Genomic DNA, 20,278 nt, shown 5'->3' with positions numbered 1-20,278 from the left:
TATTCATTTTTGATGGCGGTATGTTGGTTTTTTCTATCAGTTTTGACGTAGAACCAATCAACTGCATACAGAGGAAACCTGTGATTCCGATAACTGCTACAACTGGATACGAATATTTCATTTTTTAGTGAATTCCAACTGATGTTGAAGCTCCTAATGGTATATCTGCTAAATGAATTGGATTATATTCGGTTATTTTCATAGATTCCATCAGTTCAATCAGTATTCTGTATAGGTAAGACACTCTTCTAGAAGCTCAATTCATTGAACTATTCAAGTTCCATCAGCTGTCAGATTTCGTTGAGATGACGTTTCGAATTTGAAGGAAACTGTGACTTAAATCTATTTTTGAGCACTCGTTGCTATTTATATTAGTTCATCACGATGTTTGTAATTTTCGAATTTCAAGTCGAAATCGATCTAAAGCGATTAGATTTCAATTACTGCAGCTAGTTTAATATCGCGTCCGTCCGACCGTAAATATGATAATTCTCGAACGGAAAATCCCAGAAAATTGGAAGCAAATTTGGTAATTCAAAATTATAGGTGCGACCGAGATTGTATTTAAATGAAGAATGACGTGTTTTCAAGTTACATGCAAAGTTTTGCGTTGATCTCGTCATTAGACAACACTTAAAAAATATACAATACTTGACAACAGGTTAAATTTTACATATCGATGATGTGAAATAACAAATATAAGTTTGATGCCAAATTCCATCAGATCCATGGGAAACTCAAGTGAAGTGTAAAATAAGCATAAAATATTCGTGATAAATTACAGAACCATATAATTTTTCATTTTCTTCGAACTTAGAACGCTCAAAAGTGGCTGCTTTTTATGATTTTTTTACTAATATGTTAAGAAGAAGCAAATAATGAATATGCTAAAATCTATGCCCCATAAAAAACTTAACCCCAAAAAACAACATAACCTTAAATAATTACATATCATAACCTTAAACGTCATCAATTATATTTACAATGTAAAAAAATTATTATTAAGTTTCTTTTACGTGTAATTATATTTTTGAGTTGTTGAAAATCTAACTCTATTTACATTTTATTGAAGTAGAAGTAGTGTTATGATTGAAAGAACAAATCAATTAATTAATAGAACTGAATGATTTAAAAGAAAAACAATAGAATTGTCATGGATTTATGGAAAGATGTACTAAATAGTCCTACCAAAATAGTGGCACCTATGGTGGATGCCAGCGAATTAGCCTGGAGGATTTTAAGCCGAAGATATGGAGCAGAATTGTGCTATACTCCTATGTTACACAGTAACATATTTGCTAGGGATCCGAAGTATAGAAAAGAGGCTCTAGCTACCAGTGATGAAGATAAACCCTTAATAGTCCAAGTGAGATTAAATCTACAATTTACCTATAATTGACTCAAAAGAATGAAGAATTAAATAGTTATACTTGATATGGTAGAAGTAATTTGCTGATATTTAACAGTTGTAGTTTCATATTCAATATTTTTCTTTGTTATTTGTCTACCTAAAGCTATTCTCATTGTTACAGTTTTGTGGAAATGATCCGTCCATCATCCTTCAATCAGCAAAAATGTGTGAGGATTTTTGTTGTGCTATTGATATAAATTTAGGCTGTCCTCAAGCAATAGCTAAAAGGGGGCATTATGGTGCTTTCCTTCAGGATGAATGGCCACTAATTGAAAATATTGGTGAGTTCTCTAACATACAAGGTCAAATTAGAAACGAATAAAATTAAATCAGGACTTTAGATGATTTTATTTTTCAGTACAGACATTGAGTAAAAATTTGAAGATACCAGTCACTTGTAAGATAAGAAGATTTGAAACTATTGAAAAAACAGTGAAATATGCTCAGATGCTAGAGAAAGCAGGATGTTCTATGCTAACTGTACATGGACGCACCAGGGAAATGAAAGGACCTTTGACAGGTATTGCTGATTGGTCATATGTGACTGCAGTTAGGTAAGAAAATTATGCCTGGTATTTTAATATTCCAAAATGATACTATCAAACATTTCAGGAAAGCTGTAAATATACCTGTGGTATCCAATGGTAACATTCAATGCATTCAGGATTTACACAGATGCATGGAAGAAACGGGTGCTGTAGGTGTTATGACAGCAGAAGGGAATCTTTACAATCCAGCACTATTTATGGGAATGAATCCACCAGTTTGGGATCCTGCCGAAAAATATTTGGATTTAGTAGAGCAATACCCATGTCCCTTATCATATGTTCGGGGTCATTTATTCAAGCTTTTCCAACACTTGTAAGTTCATTTTTGCCTTGTACTTTATTCTATACCAATTTGAACCTCTCTATTCATTCAAGCCTTAACTTTTATTATCACTTTGTTGTTTGTGGTTCTAGGGGTCATAACATTATATATCTTTCAGTTATAAAGTTCCTTATAAATTTTTTTTGTTCTTTTCAAGATTATCTTTACCTGAAAACAACCAAATAAGAATACGGTTAGGTGAAGCTAACTCCCTAGGACTGTTTAGTCAAATTGTTGAAGAGCTCAAAAATAAATACCTACCCTTCAATCAAGGTCTTGAAGTTTGGCCATTTACTACTGAAGAAGGCAGTCAGAATTTGATTTTACCTCCTTGGTTATGTCAATCTTATGTACGAAGGAATGTTGAAGATCACAAGAAGAAAGTCGAAGAAAATAGTGAGTCGGAAGATATTTCTGTGAGTAAAATGATTACTTTTTTAATTGATTCTTTCTTATATTACAATCAACTTTAGGATCCCCATAAAAGACAATATCAAGATGCAGATGGTAATCCCATAAGTAGGAAAAAGATGAAAAAATTGAGAAGAATAAGTAGGCGACCAGAAAAACATGTTGTTTTTGAAAAATCTTTATTCAAATGTAGCAATTGTGTGAATCCTATGGTAAGTTTTCATAAATGACAGTAATAAAATTTCTCATTGTGAACGTAAATGAAGACCTACAACTGATTTAATTGGATCTACCACGAAGAGTAAATCTATTAACTTGATGGATATATACTGGCTAATCTACAAAATGGATAGTTAGAATATCTATAAATTGATGGACTTAACAAAACGTTTGATCTAGCAAAGAAATATCTGCTGATATACATAGCCAGAAAGTCTATAGAATTGATAATATACTGAATCAAAGGATTTTTTGGGTTTCTTTATTAAATACAAAATTTTTTTCAGGGTTCGAAATGTAATTACCAGCTCTGTAAAAAATGTTGCAAAGATAAATGTTTTTTGGAAGAAATGGATTGCCCAGGTCATCGGATTTTAGTAAAAACAAGAAGAAATATGGCGAAATATTATGCAGCAAAAAGGATTGAACTGAATACCTAAGAAATTATATTTGTGAATATATACCAACTCTTTGATTACTACAACAATATATTTTCATTTTGAATCAAAAATATTTCAATCATCAATTTTCGCCAACACTAGTTTAATGTGTGAAGAAATCATAAACAAAGTTCTCAATAAGGTTCTGAAATAAGTATATTGTTCTTTTGATTACAAACATTAGCTGGTCATACAATCGCACATTTCCTTAGGCTTCGGAGCGAATTGTATTAGGCCGTACAGTCCACAGTCCATCCAGTTCTTATCAAGTTTATCGAATTTTTCAACATTCTGACGAGGTACATTACAGACAACATCGCATTTTAAAATTCGTACCAACAGCATACTGTTTGGATAAAATTCATGTAGCACTTCTGAAAACGGTGCAGAAGGATCGCAGTTTATATCCTCTAATAGTTTTCTATAATTCAGATCGCCTTTCACTATTATTATCTTCGTCTCCTCCAGCATCTTGTATAATATGGGATCTAATTCTTTCATTCTTGAAAAGCCAATGGGCAATATCCAATATTTTCGTGTTATTATTTTCCATCTACCTGTTTTGAAATGTTCTTTCCAATTGGCTGACAAGTCTTGTATCACCTTATTGTTGCTCTTACTGAGTTGATGTAGCATCCAATAGATATCTTTCTCCATCACATCCGATATGAACCACGGGATGTGTTTCACGTGAAAGTGTATAGTTCTTGCGTAATAATTTGTGTATAAGTAATCGGCCATACAAAGTTCTGCGAATAATTCGAAACCTACATTATCGCAAATGATTGCTGAAATAAAAAATTTCTTTAGAACACCAATAAATAACAATTAATTTCTTAATTATCCAATAGAATTATGAAGCGGCATCAAATAACAATTTTCTTGGATATAATATTAGGTAATTAGAAACTTCTTTCACCCCTAAAATGTTCTAGTTAAACCTTAAGACTATTCTGTTGTTGAACTGAATCCATCTAATTCACCAAAGAAGAAGGATATCTTCTTTGTGTTGCATGAAATAATTCAATACTTAAGGATACAGCGGAAATGAAGGATAAAATGGAAAAGCAACTGTGAGAAACTCATCTCATTTAGTTTGTCACATAATACTTTTCTAGGATTGGATGCTTCGAGTCGCAATCCTCTTCTTAAGACTTCATCAAAGAAGCCATGGATAAAAAAAATACATAAAATAAATTAATTAATCAGTCCTGGCAAGATGAAACGATCACAAAATAAATAAACCAAGTGAGGTATAACATTCTAAGTATTATTATTAATTAATAATCTAGGCAAGTAATCAAAAAATATATACCAATAACATTCGATGAGTGGTTTCTGTCCGATATTATTTCCCAAGCCTGTTCAACCTGATTACAAACTATGAAGCCTTCTTTCTTTTTTGTGCTCAATATCTGTGGAAAACAACTCAATACAAATTCCTTCGACATGATATAGTCTCCTTGATTGGACCAAAGTAGAAGTTTGGCCAATTTCTCAAAGTCAATCTTATCTTCCTGACTTGGATATTTATACATGTTTTTTAAATATTGTCCAGTTTTAGTGATCAGAGGAACAGCGAGCTGATATAGTAAATCCTTAGTAGACTCGTATGGATCGAACTTCTTCAAATTATCCCTTGAATGAATAAAATAATTCATCAGTCCTTATGACGAACAACGACTATACTATCTCTGTAATTTTTATGCTAATTTTGAATAAACATTATTTTTATCTGAATCATAGTGACACATCAAAATTAGTTAAATATTCTTCAGATGGTGAGTTATTCTCAAAATTTAACATATTGGCCTATTGCATATACAAATTGCATAAAAAAACTTCTTGAATTTTTTTGAATGCAGAACCACATCAACAATTTCTCGTGTGTTGAGTAGCTCTTGATATTTTCGCATCTTCAGCAGATGTTGCTTGTAGGTCTATATATCAACTAATGGTTTTTTTTCCTAAACCCTATATCTTCTATCAAAAATTGATAGTATTGGAATTAATATACTTTTGTTGAGTAAAAAGAAAACATTTCAAATGAGATAAAGTCTTTTATTCAAAAGAATTACACAACATATCTATCAAAAATCTCACATTATTCTCACTCTAACAAGCACTTTGGTTCTGGAGGTTTCCCTGCGAATTGTATCATACCTATGTAACCTCTTGAGATGTGTCGGTTCAACAATTCAACCCTCTTGGCTGCCACCTCATCCAGACCACATACCAAGTCCGATTTCAGGATTCTGATGAAAAGAATATTCGAAGGTTGGAATTTTTCTAGTGCTCGACTCAGGGGTGTCTCAGGGTTCCAGTTGTAGTTCCCAACCGCTTTTTGATAATTGATATCTCCTTTGATGATTATCAGAGTGGAACCTTCGAGGGTCTTGTATAGCCAAGGGTCGATGCTCTTCATTTCGCTGAAGTCATTCGGAAGGCACCAGAATTTTCTAGTCACCACTTGCCATTTTTCGTCATTGAAATAATTAATCCATTTTGACACCAAAGACTGTATGTATATCTTGGTCATCTGCTTCATCCGATTAAGGAGGTTTTCTATGTCATTTTCTGTTGTGCTCCATATGAACCAAGGTATGGTTTTGGCGTGGAATCGGATTTTTGCCATTGGGGTGTAAGTCGTAAGATAATCGGCAAGGCAGAAGTCTTGGAACAGTTCGTATCCCGAACCGTCGAGAATGAAATCTGAAACATTTTTTATGTTAATGGACTCAGTAGATGAATATTTCCTTGTTTGTTTAGTTGGAAGAAATTTTTAGTCGATAACATCTTTTAAAAACTTACGATTCTCGCGAAGATAAAATAGTGAAATATTTAATTTTAATTCTATATTTTCGACTATAATATTCATTGATTAGATTAAATATCGGGGTCAGTTGGATAGAAAGCAATTTTTCAGAACTATACGCAATCAGTTTGGTCTTTTGTTCTGTACTCTGCTTAGCAATTGCCAAGAAGGAGATCGTCTACTATATTGGCTAATCTGACAACGTCCATATTAGGCCAATTGAAAAGTCCCCGGTCTGATGCACATGGCCGTGGTAGTATTGAGTTCATATGATTTTTAGTTAGTAACAACCTTCCAACGATACGTGTCAAAATTTGACAGCAGTCCGACCATTAGTTTGTTAGATATTGCTTTGTGAGTGAAGCTACTTTTGTTATTTGAAAAAAGATGGAAAAAATAATTTCGTGTGGCTGATAAAATATTGCTTTTTGAAGGGAAAAAATACAGTTGAAGCAAAATCTTGGCTTGATGATGAGGGTCTGCACCAGGAAAATCAACCATTATTGATTGGTATGCTTAGTTTAAACGTGGTGAAACGGGCACCGAAGACGGCGAACGCAGTTCGACCTAAAGAGGCTGTCACCGACGAAAAAATCAAAAAAGTTCATAAAATAATTTTGAATGACATTGTGACGATATCATCTGAACGTGTACATCATATCATTCACGAATATTTGTATACATGAGAAAGCTGTGTGCAATATGGGTGCCGCGCGAGCTCAAAATCGATCAAAAGCAACAACGTGGTAATGATTCTGAGCAGTGTTTTAAGCTGTTTAAGTGCAATAAACCTGAATTCTTGCGTCGATATGTGACAATGGATGAAACATGGCTCCATCATTTCACTCCGGAGTCCAACCGACAGTCAGCTGAGTGGACTGCACACGATGAACCAAATCCAAAGCGAGGAAAACATAACAGTCAGCTGGCAAGGTTATTGCATCAGTATTCTGGAATGCGCAAGGTATAATAATCATTGATTACCTCCAAAAGGGCCAGACAATCAACAGCGATTATTATATAGCGTTATTGGATATATTAAAGGGTGAAATCGTTAAAAAACGGCCTCATTTGAAGAAAAAAAGGGGCTGTTTCATAAGACAATACGCCGTGTCACAAATCAATTAGAACAATGGCAAAATTGCATAAATTGGGTTTCGAATTGCTTATCCGCCGTATTCGCCAGATCTAGCCCCCAGTGACTTTTTTCTGTTCTCAGACTTCAAAAGAATGCTCGCTGGATAGAAATTTAACGCCAATGAAGAAGTAATCGCCGAAACTGAGGCCTATTTTGAAGCGAAAGACAAATCGTACTACAAAAATGATATCGAGAAGTTGGAAGATCGCTATAATCGCTGTATCGTCCTCGAAGGCAGTATGTGACAATTCAGATCTAGCTTGCTTAGAATCCGTGGTGTTCCCAGGATAAAATACCGCAAACCTGTATCAGAGAGCGCACCTTTGAACTATAATTATCTATAATTACTAACAATTGACATGAAATTTATGTCAGATGCTCAGAAGAAATGAACCAACCTATAAATATCATTTTACCCATCCAATAGAAAATTTAGGGTTTCACTCTCGTGATAAGAAAAAATCAATGGTAATAATTTATCCCAAAAACCTTCTTGTGTCATACAAGAAACATATACACAACTGGATAGAAACTGAATACAATTCATGCAAATTTTGATGGTGAATTATCAAAATTTACCTATTATAAGATTGGATTCCATCACTGAAATGTCGGCTTGAAATAGATCCCAAGCAGCTTTGCTGTTGTTGCACAGTATGTGAGCATTGTCAGCATCAATATCTCTGATATTTCTCAGCTGGTCTCTGACGTACTCTTGCTTCAAGGGTTTATCTCTTTTATTACTCCACATATCCATTCTCACCAATTTGTCGAAATCGAAATATTTATCATCGGAAGGATTCTCTCGAAGGGAGATGACATACTTTGTCATTTTCTTCAAGAGGACGAGAGAATCAGTCAGAATTTCATTTTTCAAATAACTATAAGGGTCGAATTGATTCAGGCGACTCCTGAAAATGAGGCATGTTGTATTTCATTTGATAGGTTTTACGTTTTATCTGAATATTCTATTTTCATTATACAATTGAGTACTTACATTGACTAAGAACTCAATATTATGAATCTACGTTGATGTGTGACAAACACATGTTACTCTAAGAAAAGCTAATGATACATATAACATATTACCACGAGTTTTGATATATTTTTAAAATGTGCAAGGAATTTTTGATGTTTTTCTCGACTCTCCAAGCCCAGTGCAAGATTTACAAAAGTTCAGAGCTTGAACGCTTGCTAGCTAGAGAGGCGTCGAAGCACAATTACCGACCGAACAGCACCGCTTTGGACCTATATATCCAACTGTTGTAGGCAAAGTCACCACGCTTCTCTAGGGAGGTGGAGGGTGTATATGGTAGGGACCATGAGTAATTCTATTCATCAGCTGTACTAAATGGTTTGCCAATGAGAGGTTTCATTTTGCTATTGAAAAAAGAATATGTTTCAAGAGAAATGAGTGGATATTTATCTCATTGTAAAGAGGAAGTAACAGCCAAATGGCCGCCACGGCTAGGGTTGCAGCACCATAGCTTTTTTATGGAATTTTCCACCACCAATTCGCATATTTACGGCTGTATGTCCTCGATAACTTCACGAATTCCATCTTTAAAGTCTTGAATTGATTGTGGAACTTATCTCTCACATGGCAGCGAGAAAAAAGTCTAAAGGTCTTGAAATCACAAGATCTCGGTGGCCAATCGTGATCACCTCTTCGAGAAATAACAGTGCCAGGAATCTTTTATTGGAAAATTACGATTGATCCTTTGCTTGTGTGGCACGTAGCGCCGTATTGTTGAAAATAAACGTCGCCCACAACATTATCCGTAAAACGTCGTTTGTGGAATGCCCAATTGCCTAAATCGATGAAGAATCGACAAACTTGGGTTTATGTCTGGACTACGAGCTACAACAGCAATACTCTCAATTTTTCTTAAGCGACGCGTACGGTTTTCAATTTTCTGCACCAAGATAGCTCAAATTTGCCACCAGTTTCACTATTGCCTGCCGAGAAGGTGAATCACGATGTCCCAAAAGTGCTTTAGTTTTGTGAACTGTGTTTGCAACATTTTCATCATTTTTGTAATGAAATTTAACAATTTCAGTGCGTTGTTGTAGCTTGTTTTGGATTCTCGACATGTGCATGGTTTTAATGAAGGAAAGTGGATGGATAGACGACATAGTCGATGTAGCCGGTAAGCAATGGATGAGAACAGCAAACGACAGAGAAGCATGGAAAAAACTGGAAGAGGCCTATGACCGACATTGGATGAAAGAGGGCTGAAGAAGAAGAAGTTGTAGCGTATATATCGTTTCATTTTTAGTAATGGCGTAGTTTTTACTTGTGAACTTCAAAAGTGACAAGTGGCAGATAGCGGGTTATTTGAAATGTAACCTCTTACTGGAAAACCTATTATATCATATCGCGGTGCACAGTCAGAAAATTCCTTCGCGAACTGTTATATTTGAGCCAAGAAGTTTAATAACCACAACAGGTGTATCATGATTACCTGCTTGACACCCAGTTGCAGGAACGTTCATTAAAATTTAATGCCATCATTAAAATTTTAATACAAGGAGCCTATTGTCTACCTGCGCCGTTTGATGGAGGATTAAAATTTTAAGGCGGCATTAAATTTTAATGAGACATATGGTGTGTGACATATTAAATTTTTTTCAGATCTCCAATAATGAATTTTTAAGAACCTTAAATCATCTAAACTCTAAAGGTAGCTAGAGGTACTCACGATAGTTCAAAACACTCCCATACCCGTCGATATACGTAGCACTCTGCGTATACCCTGACGGTTTGTAACATTGTCGGTCTACAGTCTTCGCTGGTCATCTTCTCCAGATAATCATTGTAAAATTTAGCATCAGGAGAGTTGGATAACAGCTTTCTGAATGGAACGTCCTGTAGCACTTCTTCTCGTAGGGAATGGATTTTATTTATGATGATCTTTAGTTCCTCAGCCGCTTCCTGTAAAGGTAGACAATATTTTTGTCACAAAATCGTGCAATAATCAATACAATTATAGGAAGAGCATATACTTGAAAATACAGTCAATAAATTTAAAAAAAAGATACCGTATGAGAAGTAATGAGTGGTTCCATAGGATTTTAGGCTCTTTTCTTTAAGAAACTCATTGTTGGAATCATCAAAATAGAATTATGATACGAATATGTTCTAGGGTAAACAGCTAAAAGTAGAGTGTCTAAAGTAGATAGTTATGAAGTTATGGAAAACAGTTATATAAATCCTACCACACTACCACAATCGAATCTAGGAGAATTCGTTATAAAAATAGAAGACATTTCAGTTCTTCTATTTTGAATTAAAAAAAAATCTTTTCAACTCACCTGTCCATACTGTAGACGAATATCAGATATCCTAGCAGTTAGCTCATTTGCTATTGCTATTAAACAATTAGGAATCCTTTCCTGTGCATTCATAACAGCATTGCTCCTGCAAAATATCTACCGTGTGATTCGAAATTTAAAAAGAGCAAAGAGAAACCTCCTGAAAAATCCAGATAGTTGAACGTTTCTTGGGGTAGCTATATCCATTCCTACAAGCGACATTTTCAGTGAAAGAAATTGAGGACAAAGATTTCGAGACTCAGATTAACATGACAGAGATGTTTTTGTGAAATGTCAATAATGGTGAATGTTTCATAGAGTTTTGGAGAATTGGATAAGAAAGTATACTATATACTGATTTCAAATTAAAGACATGAACTCTGTGTGTACTCATTATGGAGTAGATGTAAAATTATTACAGTATTGTGAGCCAAATTATCAAAATACTACTAGTTCTAGAAATAAGTCTATTATCTGATTTTACTGCAGAAATAAAATCAATAAAATGGGGGAAGCATTGTGTAAAGTCAGTTTTTGAGTCCACATAATATATACTTATGTACAGATCTGTGGTCTCCGGGGGCGCAATTGGTGCATGTTAGATCTGTAATAGCAATTTCTGGTCGATACTCGAATACGGACCAATCACTTTACCAAACTAAATTGCACAAGAGTGTGCCGTAAGAGAGGTCCAAATGTTGTGCGCGCCGAGGACAAAGAGGATAAATTTGGACCATCTTCAACATTTTCACTTACATTAGCAATATTTTGGGCCGAGCATGCATTTCGATGATCTACGGAACTCAAGACATCAGTAACAGATCCAATCTCTTCGAATTTTTTCACTGTCTTAAAATTGTACGCTCAGAGATGAGTGCTTTTGTCTACCATAATCTGCCCGTAATGCACGAAACATACTTACTTACTGCTCACTAAGTACTACTTATTTTTTTAAGTTTTCACACATTCAGCAGTAGTAAAATATCCATGATGGCGAACCTTCCACTAAACATATACTTCGGATGACAGTTCTATTTGACATGTGGCATTGAAACAGAGCTTTGAAATCTGAACCACGACATGGAGTATTTTAGGTAGTTGGGATTCCAATGGAATAAAATATAGTCTTAACAAAGATTCTATTAATCATAGACAACAATGTTTTAAAATCTTATCAATGTATAATATTAGTACAAAAAGAAGAGATCTCAAATAAATAAGCACAGGAAATGCATCTTCGGATAGGGGGAACTCACAAGCTGTACACTATAACATAATAATCACATCGAAGCTGTGTCTTTTCACACAACATTTCACTTTTTACAACATCCATTAGAGGCAGAGTTTTTTTTTTCTCTCTCGATTGAAAACAATCAGGCGGGAACTTCACGGAACGCTAATTTACACTGGTTTGCTTTTAGGAATTTACATTTTGAAGTGACGCATCAATCCGCTTTCAGTATACTCAGTGGATTCTCCTTTCCAGATCTTGATGTTATATTTCGGGGACTAGTGGTTGGTGAAGAAGCTGTTGCTGAAACAAAATTGAATCATTGTTAGAATATAGTAGTTTGAAACGAATTTTTCAGACTTTTTTTTTAACACTTTGTAGACACAATTTGTAGAAATTTCTTAAAAAAAAAATCTGTTCGCGAAGTTCATAGAGCACTTCATCCATTCTACCGTCAACATAATCGGCCTTGTAAGCAAGCAATTCGTGGAGTTGTTGATATAATTTGTATACAGGTTGATTCAAATTGAGTCGGCACCATTGCTAACTCCGTTATTACTGATGCTACGATGTCGATTAAATGGGAAAACTAGTAGCATTTTTAGTGGTCTTCTCGAAGCCGAAAACAAAAAAAAAATTGACAGTCGCGTTGTCCAAATATTTCATAAAATGATATTTTTCCAATGGAACACCCTTTATTTTTTCATGCATTTTGATTCGTAATAACATTCTCAACAACAAAGCTCATATCACCTTTCTTCCTAAAGTGGAAAATGAGCGACTTATTTTGAAATATTCATTTCTTTCACTAGTACAAAAAACTTATTTGTTTTGGCGAATAACCCTCATGATTGTCCAAACAACCATTTTTTGTACTTATACGAATGACAATATTTTGTTGATGACAGCAAGATAAGACAGTAAAAAGAAAAAAGTGCGCTGGGATGTGAACTCGTGAAAACCGTGATCATCATATAACACCACTCAATCGACACCACTAAGCTATTTGATATTAATACACAAAACGATAATTTCCATCTTAAAGCCATTCCGCTAGCCGCATTCATTTTGTGAATCAATAGTGTCAATAGAAGGGCTCAAATATGTGTTCAACAAGAAGGCGGTGTTTTTGACCATTTACTCGATATTTTATAGCGCTTTATCAAATCCGTTTGTTATTAATGTTTCCTATTAATACATCTGTCTTATTTTCACCTTTACGAAAAAAAGTCAAATGAGCTTTGTTGTTGAGAATGTTATTACGAATCTAAATGCATGAAAAAATATAGGGTGTTCCATTGAAAAAAATATCATTTTATGAAATATTATGACAACGCGACTGTCAATTTTTGTTTTGTTTTCGGCATCGAGAAGACCACTTAAAATGCTACTAGTTTGCCCTTTAACCGACATCGTAGCATCAATAATAACGGAGTTAGCAATGGTGCCGACTTTATTTGAAACACCCTGAATAAATTAGGCAGAACAGGCCGGCAAAATTTTATTTTTCCGGGGCGCCATAATGTCTGGCGGCGGCCCTGCAGATTAAACCTGAATAATGGTACATTTTTCAACGAATTTTTTTTATTTCACATCCCTGATTGAGTCGACTTGGAATTCTAAAAAATTCTGCTTACCTTGTTGAACATTCAGACACAGCAACCACTCAGTCATGCTGATCTGTCTGTCCCTGTTTATATCACAGTACCTCGGCAACTTTTTGCCGCATTTTCTGAACGTCCTCATCTCCAGTACCATATCTTTGAACGCCTTCCACTCGTGTTTATCCAACATCTTGTTCTTGTTCTTGTCCAACATGACGAAACTCAGTTTTGCCGTTTGTTCCTCTCTCGAAACCTTCCACATGAGATCGTTAAAGGCCGAAGTCGTGTTCATCTTGTTCTGCAGGAACTGCATCAGGTCCTTCAAGAAGGCTGCCTTCTTCTCGTCAGGACATCCCTTCATGGGGCGTGGGTTCGCCAATAAATCATCGCATTTTGGGTTTGCGTTCTTCACAGATGTTCCGGGGATGTTCTTTCCCGTGTCTTCGTTGACGCACCAACAATAACCAGCTGATTTATAGCACTGAACCTGTAATTGGAGTTATCTATATGATAATGCAATATTCGGGGGTGGTATCTGAAATTGATACTGGTGAGAAAATGGAGAAATTGCTGATTTATTTGTCCGTTCTTACTTGAAATATATTATTGACGAAATTTTAATACATCCGAATTATTAAGTATGAGTTTTTTCGAAAAACACCGAGATATAGTATATTCACTTTAGGTATGAAATAACGTCACATCTAGTGCGATTTTGGTACCAATCCAAAATTTTCTACTACTACTTGAAGCTTTCATAAATCTGAGGATATTATCTAGCCGATAAACATAGATAGAGGAAGTATACGCAATTTTTAAAGGGTGTTTTTTAGAGCTATAGAACTTTAAATTGCAATAACACAACGATGGATTATTCGATTGACATGAATTTTATTTGTCCGCAAGATAATCTTGTGGCATTACATTTTAAATATGATTTCTGGCATATGACCGCCACGGCTGGCTCGGACGTAGTCCAATCTGGATGTCCAATTTTCGATTACTTTTTCCAACATTTGTGGCCGTATATCGGCAATAGCACGGCGAATGTTGTCCTCCAAATGGTCAAGGGTTTGTGGCTTATCCGCATAGACCATTGACTTAATATAGCCCCACAGAAAGTAGTCTAGCGGTGTTAAATCACAAGATCTTGGAGGCCAATTCACAGGTCCAAAACGTGAAATTAGGCGGTCACCAAACGTGTCTTTCAATAAATCGATTGTGGCACGAGCTGTGTGACATGTTGCGCCGTCTTGTTGGAATTACAGCTCCTGGACATCATGGTTGTTCAATTCAGGAATTAAAAAGTTAGTAATCATGGCTCTATACCGATCACCATTGACTATAACGTTCTGGCCATCATCGAAGAAGTACGGACCAATGATTCCACCAGCCCATAAAGCGCACCAAACAGTCAGTTTTTCTGGATGTAACAGTATTTTGACATACACTTGAGGATTAGCTTCACTTCAAATGCGGCAAAATAAAATGGACGTAGTGCGCGATAAGTATTCCGCACAGAACCATTATTTTCGAAATAAAATTGCACTATTTGCAAGAGTTGTTCAGGCGTGAGTCTATTCATGATGAATTTCCAAACCAAACTGAGAATAAATCACTTGACAGCTGTTAAATCGGTCGCCATCTTGAACAGTAATGCCAACTTAAAGTTATATACCTCGAAAAAAAACACCCGTTACATGTTCCCAACATGGTTAGATTAGGTAGTCGGATTGTGATATACTTTCAAATCCACAATTTTAATATATCATTATGAATGTATATTATATTGAATGAAATATATTTATTTGAGTGATTCCCGATTAAATATGCAGATTTGAATATTTGAAATCCGATATTTTTCCTAATTGTCAAATTTATAATGAGCAGAATATTTATTATTTTCTGTATCTACCTGCTTAAATACAAGGTTTGGCAACTATTGCTCTCCTAGTGTCATCGGTTGTTTCACGTCTTTCGGAGCGCTTGAAGTTTGTTTTCTGCATTCCTGATATATTGAGGTATTTATTTCAATATATTTCGAGTTAATATGAAACAGGATTAATTTTGGGACATAAGAAGTGCGTTCTTTGTGGAGAAACTCGCGAATTGAGTGAAATATCGTATCACTGATATGTTTCCTTCTCCACGCGCTTCTTGTCAAACATGGTAGTTCATGTTGGGACAAAATTTGCTTACTGAAAATGAACTATGCTCCCTCTATCTATGTTTATTACTCTGAGATCTAGCCCTAACGTTGCTATAATTCACGATGTAACCGATGTATGTTACATTTTGGAAATGTGCAGAATCTGAAAATCGAATAAAAAAATCTTTTTCATCTTTTTGCTTACCTTTTGATAACGTCCATCAGATGTACATTCCGGTACGTACAGCAGATGCGAACCCTCAGAAAATGCAGTCTGCCTGTCCGATAAACAATTGGCGGGTTCCTCTTCGTGTACCTCCGACGAGTCATCATCATGAATTGTATTGATCGGGAATCCATCTGGGTTTAGAACTGAATCGAAATAACCTAGGTTAGATGTGAAAAATCATTTTCTTCATGAAAAGAACGTCTGCGAATACATTTAATACCGAAATGATGAAATATAGGTGACGTTCAACTACGACTAAGATAAATTTGAGGTAATTGCTCTATAAGGCCCTATATTATTCCCTAGGGGAATAATGATATGTTATTTATAATCATTATTCTCTCTCCTATCCCAGTACTAAAATTCACTAGATACCACAAAAAAACGAACTCAAGTTACTCAAGTGTTTGCAGGGTGGCGATAGGAAACAGTTTAACAAAAGCTACACATAATACAACTGGTTTCTCTCATGTACCACCTCTAACATTCTGAGATGATAGAAAACATTGAACATTTAATGAGCCTTCAAAAATTTCCAATTATCAGCAGCAACAACAGTTTTTATCGTTATTGATAAATAATTTTTTTAATTGAAAAACTCAAATTAATAAATTAGTCATAGACAAGACAATAACATAATCCTACTAGCAATTATTGCTATTATTACATAAGTGAACAACTTTGCTTCCGCCTTTTTTTTTCCGAAATTTGAGGCTCAATTGTAATAACTGGTTATACATTTATGATTCCATTATGATTGTCCATCGCTGGCCACTACTTTCTCCCATCTTTCGGACACCGTTCGAATCCCGCAATGAAAAAACTGATCTTTTGAAGCGATCCAAGAATTGATCCAATTTTTTACTTCTTCATAAGACCGGAGGCGCTGGTCAACCAGGCCGTGTGTCATTGATCAGAACAAGTGATAGTCCGAGGGAGCAACTTCTGGAGAAAACGTCGGGTGAGGTAGAACTTCCCATTTCAAGTATGTCTTAGCCACTTTCCCAACATGGGGTCGAGCATTGATATGCTGTATAATCACTTAATCATGTCTCTCGTTGTATTACGGTCGTTTGCCTTTCAATGCTCGGCTCAAATGTATTAATTGCGTCCGATAACGATTGCATGTGATTGTTTCAGTCGGTTTTAACAACTCATAATACACACCGCCGAGCTGGTCCCACCAAATACTGAGCATGACCTTGCAACCGTGAATATTCGGTTTGACCGTAGACGTGGAAGCATCGCCGGGAAATCCTAATGATTTGCTGCGCTTGGAATCATCGTAATGAACCCATTTTTCGTCTCCATTCACAATGCGATGCAGAAATCTCTTCCATCTTAGCGTGTTCACAAGCAAACAAACGCCGTTCAACATCTCTCGGCTTCAACTCACAGCACCCAATTTGCTTGTTTCTGAATAATTTCCATGACTTTCAGGCGTTTTGAAATGGCTTGTTGCGTCACTCTCAATTATCCTGCCAATTCTTGTTTATTTTGACACAAGTCTTGATCAAGTAATGCCTCCAATTCTGCAATTCGGAAACCTTCTCTCTTCCACCCTTCTCTTCTGGTCTTCGACCTCAAAATCACCGTTTTTGAAGCGTTGAAACCACTCTCTGCACATTCTTTCACTAATTTCGGACTCACCATAGGTAGGTATTTGAGAAAATTTGATGAGCCTCAGCCGCAGATATCTTCATATTGAAAATTGAAACCTCCCGCAAATTATGAGATTTTGGCTCGTAAGCTGACATGTTTAATCAAGAATAACTTTATGATGCAGGCACAAATCGACTAATATTCCGATGGCGTTATGTTTACAAATACCTAAGCTTATTGTATGACATCTACGATCTATTTCTTTCGACTGCAACTTACCGCTACAGGTATCTATTGCAAAACGGCGGAAGCAAAGTTGTACACCTAATACATTGGAATTACCCTCGTCGCTTACGCAACTAAGAGTTCGTTAACATTCCCGGGAATAATAGTTATCATTATTGAATCGTGGTTTAATCTTCTATTATACTGTACAAATGCATATGACTGAAAAATTCACCAAAAAAATCAATCAATCAATCAAGATAAATCTGTAGGTATAAGTAGGTGCAATAACCTACCTCCATGAGGTGGTGACCTGTGTGGCGGCGACTCTATCTCCTCTTCACCCTCCTCGCTGTCGATGGTCGCGTTTCCTCCTCTCCCCTCTGGATTCAGCGACAAGAACACACGCAAAGAAACTATTTAAGTTCAAAACAAAGTACGCGAATGCAATCCCTAACTACAATCAACAATTAGGAAACGCATTTTAGTTATTCAGCAAGGAAGAGCTTCTCCACCGACCAGACATTATAGTACAAATTCTCTTGAACAGTGAGTATAACTGACGATTGTTAAATCTCAAACCTAATAGTGGCAGTTTGTGAATTGATTTTTTTTCGTTAGTTCTAAACTATTGTATATCTATAGGTAGTCCAATTCATCGTGAAGTGATCTTTTTTATATTTCGTTAGTTCTAACTACAGAGTTTTACATAGATAGATTTAGGGGTACAAATTTGGACTAAATTGAGGCCAAATTTGTTGGTTGTCAAGTAATTTGCCAATTGGGACTAGGGCTTCTACCAAATGGGCTTTATAAAGCTGAATTCTCGATGGCAACACGTTATTCAATCTAATAATTTTCATAAAGCATTGAAATGAAGCGAATAATACGATATCACTTTTCCCCAAACCTGATATGTCAATGAATTCTCTGATTCAACTATTGTCTAAGGCTTAAGAAGATTAAAAGAGATGAAACCAGAACGAACTAACTTTCTAACTCAACTGATACCAAAACTGCGTCCTCTATCGGTGGAAACCGCTCTTCCGTACCATAGTTCGCCCGCGAACTAACCAAGCCAGCCATACAGGCCGGATTTAACACCTACCGTCCATCCCGTTCCTTGCGAGACAATCCGTCCACTCGTCCCTCTTGATGATGTGATCGGTGTTGAGGTCGCACGTGCGCAGGAACCCCTTGCCACACCTCTTCGGCTTCACCGCCTTCTTCACCATCCTCTTCAGGTCCTTGTACTCCGTCTTGTCCAGCAGACCGTCGGAGTTGTTGTCCAGGTCAGCGAACTTCCATTCTATCACGGTGGAGTCGTTGGCAGAGGCTGAGGTCTGCTTCTCCCTTTGCCACTCCACCAGGAACATGCCGATGAGGTTCCCGTTGAAGAGGGACTTATCAGCCAGTGTGCAGGGCCTGGCGTGGTTCTTTTTGCTAGGGGACCGCTTCCTGGACTTCTTATTCTTCCTGCCGCACCTATGCTTGACGCCGTCTCTGCTCTGGACGGAGGTGAAGGGTAGAGGGACACCCATGGGGGTGACGCACCAGCAGTAGCCGGTGTCAGGGTGGCATTGGGATGCTGCGTAGCTACCGTCCGGCCTGCACTGGGGTTTGAAGCTGTACCCTGGGTGCTGTTTGGCGTATTCGACGGCTTCGAAGCATGGCCGATGCTGTTTGCAGGGTCCCTTGCGTATTAGGGTGATGTTGCCGTTTTGGCATCGGGATTTCTCGAAGTGACAACGGTTGGGATAGGTCAGGCCGTCGGAGCCGCACACTGGTTTCTCGTTTTCTGTTTTTCTCTCGCAGGCCTTCGGTTTGCAAGTGTCCTGGAAAAGATAAAGAAAATGTTAGAGAGAGTTGGGAAAATAATGCGAAAGATTCGTTTTTGGTTGAATCTGTTAGAAGTAGATTATGGTAGTAATAATAATAATGATAAATAAATAAAAATTATTCGCAGAATTCCACAGAAACTATCCCGAACTCCAAGTTGCTGAGCAAAGAGTAGCCGACCAATACCGGGTCATATTGAGAAATAAACTTGTACCCGATGAGAGACTTAACACCATAACAAATGAAGTCCAACTGAGGCTACAGAATAGGAAGCTCACTAACAACGAAACGACAATTGAAGAAAACTACGATTGTGCTGAAAACCAACACAACATCAATGCACAAATGAACTCTGAGGAACAAAACAACGCAGATGTGATAGCAATAAGTGATGCTCAACGACGGAATATACATGCTGCACCCGTCCAAAAACCAGAAAAAGACCAAAGAGAACTACTGGAGCGATTATCTGCCAAAATGAATAGATGCGTTATAGAATTTGAGGGCACAGATCCATTGAGACGACCGATTCTGCCAAGATTGAGGACATCCAAGAAACTATCTCATCTTCTGGTCATGACCAACAGGGAGATTATACCCAAGTATCTTTCTGACTACCATGATCTCGAATCATTACACCTCATCACATACTGTGCAGCATTTTCAATAGCAACAGTGCTAGGTGTGAAGCCAAAACCTAAAAGTCAGCAACCAGCCAGAGAAAAACAACAAAATAAACTACATTGGCAAAAAAGGCTAGAAGACAAAGTTCATAGCATC

The 20,278-nt window shown here is 36.5% G+C and overlaps 3 protein-coding genes across 7 annotated transcripts in view; 1 reads left to right on the top strand and 2 right to left on the bottom strand.

Moving 5' to 3' along the window:
• The first annotated feature begins 942 nt into the window (after nucleotides 1-942).
• Nucleotides 943-3,415, top strand: LOC123672062 (tRNA-dihydrouridine(16/17) synthase [NAD(P)(+)]-like). Its single transcript, XM_045606036.1, has 7 exons — nucleotides 943-1,366; nucleotides 1,533-1,692; nucleotides 1,770-1,965; nucleotides 2,024-2,272; nucleotides 2,439-2,697; nucleotides 2,755-2,904; nucleotides 3,199-3,415. The coding sequence occupies exons 1-7, from the start codon at nucleotides 1,154-1,156 to the stop codon at nucleotides 3,349-3,351; spliced, it is 1,380 nt and encodes a 459-aa protein (XP_045461992.1). The 5' UTR covers nucleotides 943-1,153; the 3' UTR covers nucleotides 3,352-3,415.
• A 74-nt stretch (nucleotides 3,416-3,489) lies between these two features.
• Nucleotides 3,490-10,927, bottom strand: LOC123672063 (damage-control phosphatase ARMT1-like). Of its 2 annotated transcripts, none has more exons than XM_045606038.1 (5): nucleotides 10,777-10,927; nucleotides 10,620-10,725; nucleotides 10,007-10,239; nucleotides 4,667-4,989; nucleotides 3,490-4,139 (listed from the first exon to the last, which is right to left on the bottom strand). In XM_045606038.1, the coding sequence occupies exons 1-5, from the start codon at nucleotides 10,839-10,841 to the stop codon at nucleotides 3,532-3,534; spliced, it is 1,335 nt and encodes a 444-aa protein (XP_045461994.1). In that variant the 5' UTR covers nucleotides 10,842-10,927; the 3' UTR covers nucleotides 3,490-3,531. The 2 variants fall into 2 exon arrangements, with proteins under 2 accessions (XP_045461994.1, XP_045461993.1); XM_045606037.1 differs by lacking the exons at nucleotides 3,490-4,139; nucleotides 4,667-4,989 and adding exons at nucleotides 5,399-6,063; nucleotides 7,884-8,215.
• An 814-nt stretch (nucleotides 10,928-11,741) lies between these two features.
• The window catches only part of LOC123672060 (SPARC-related modular calcium-binding protein 1), a 35,788-nt gene continuing 27,251 nt past the window's right edge, over nucleotides 11,742-20,278 (bottom strand). Inside the window, exons 2-6 of one of the 4 annotated variants that reach the window (XM_045606029.1) lie at nucleotides 18,768-19,494; nucleotides 17,956-18,075; nucleotides 15,809-15,990; nucleotides 13,488-13,941; nucleotides 11,742-12,153 (exon numbers count right to left, since the gene is read on the bottom strand). In XM_045606029.1, coding sequence (XP_045461985.1) covers nucleotides 12,065-12,153; nucleotides 13,488-13,941; nucleotides 15,809-15,990; nucleotides 17,956-18,075; nucleotides 18,768-19,494 — 1,572 coding nt within the window. In that variant the 3' untranslated portion in view covers nucleotides 11,742-12,064. The remainder of the gene's footprint in view (nucleotides 12,154-13,487; nucleotides 13,942-15,808; nucleotides 15,991-17,955; nucleotides 18,076-18,767; nucleotides 19,495-20,278) is intronic. The other 3 variants (XM_045606031.1, XM_045606032.1, XM_045606033.1) reach the window with 3 other exon arrangements.

This window comes from Harmonia axyridis, chromosome 2, assembly GCF_914767665.1.
Source record: "Harmonia axyridis chromosome 2, icHarAxyr1.1, whole genome shotgun sequence".
Lineage (NCBI taxonomy): Eukaryota > Metazoa > Arthropoda > Insecta > Coleoptera > Coccinellidae > Harmonia > Harmonia axyridis.
Note: the sequence above shows the minus strand (reverse complement) of the source record. Positions and strands in the feature narration are given on the sequence as shown.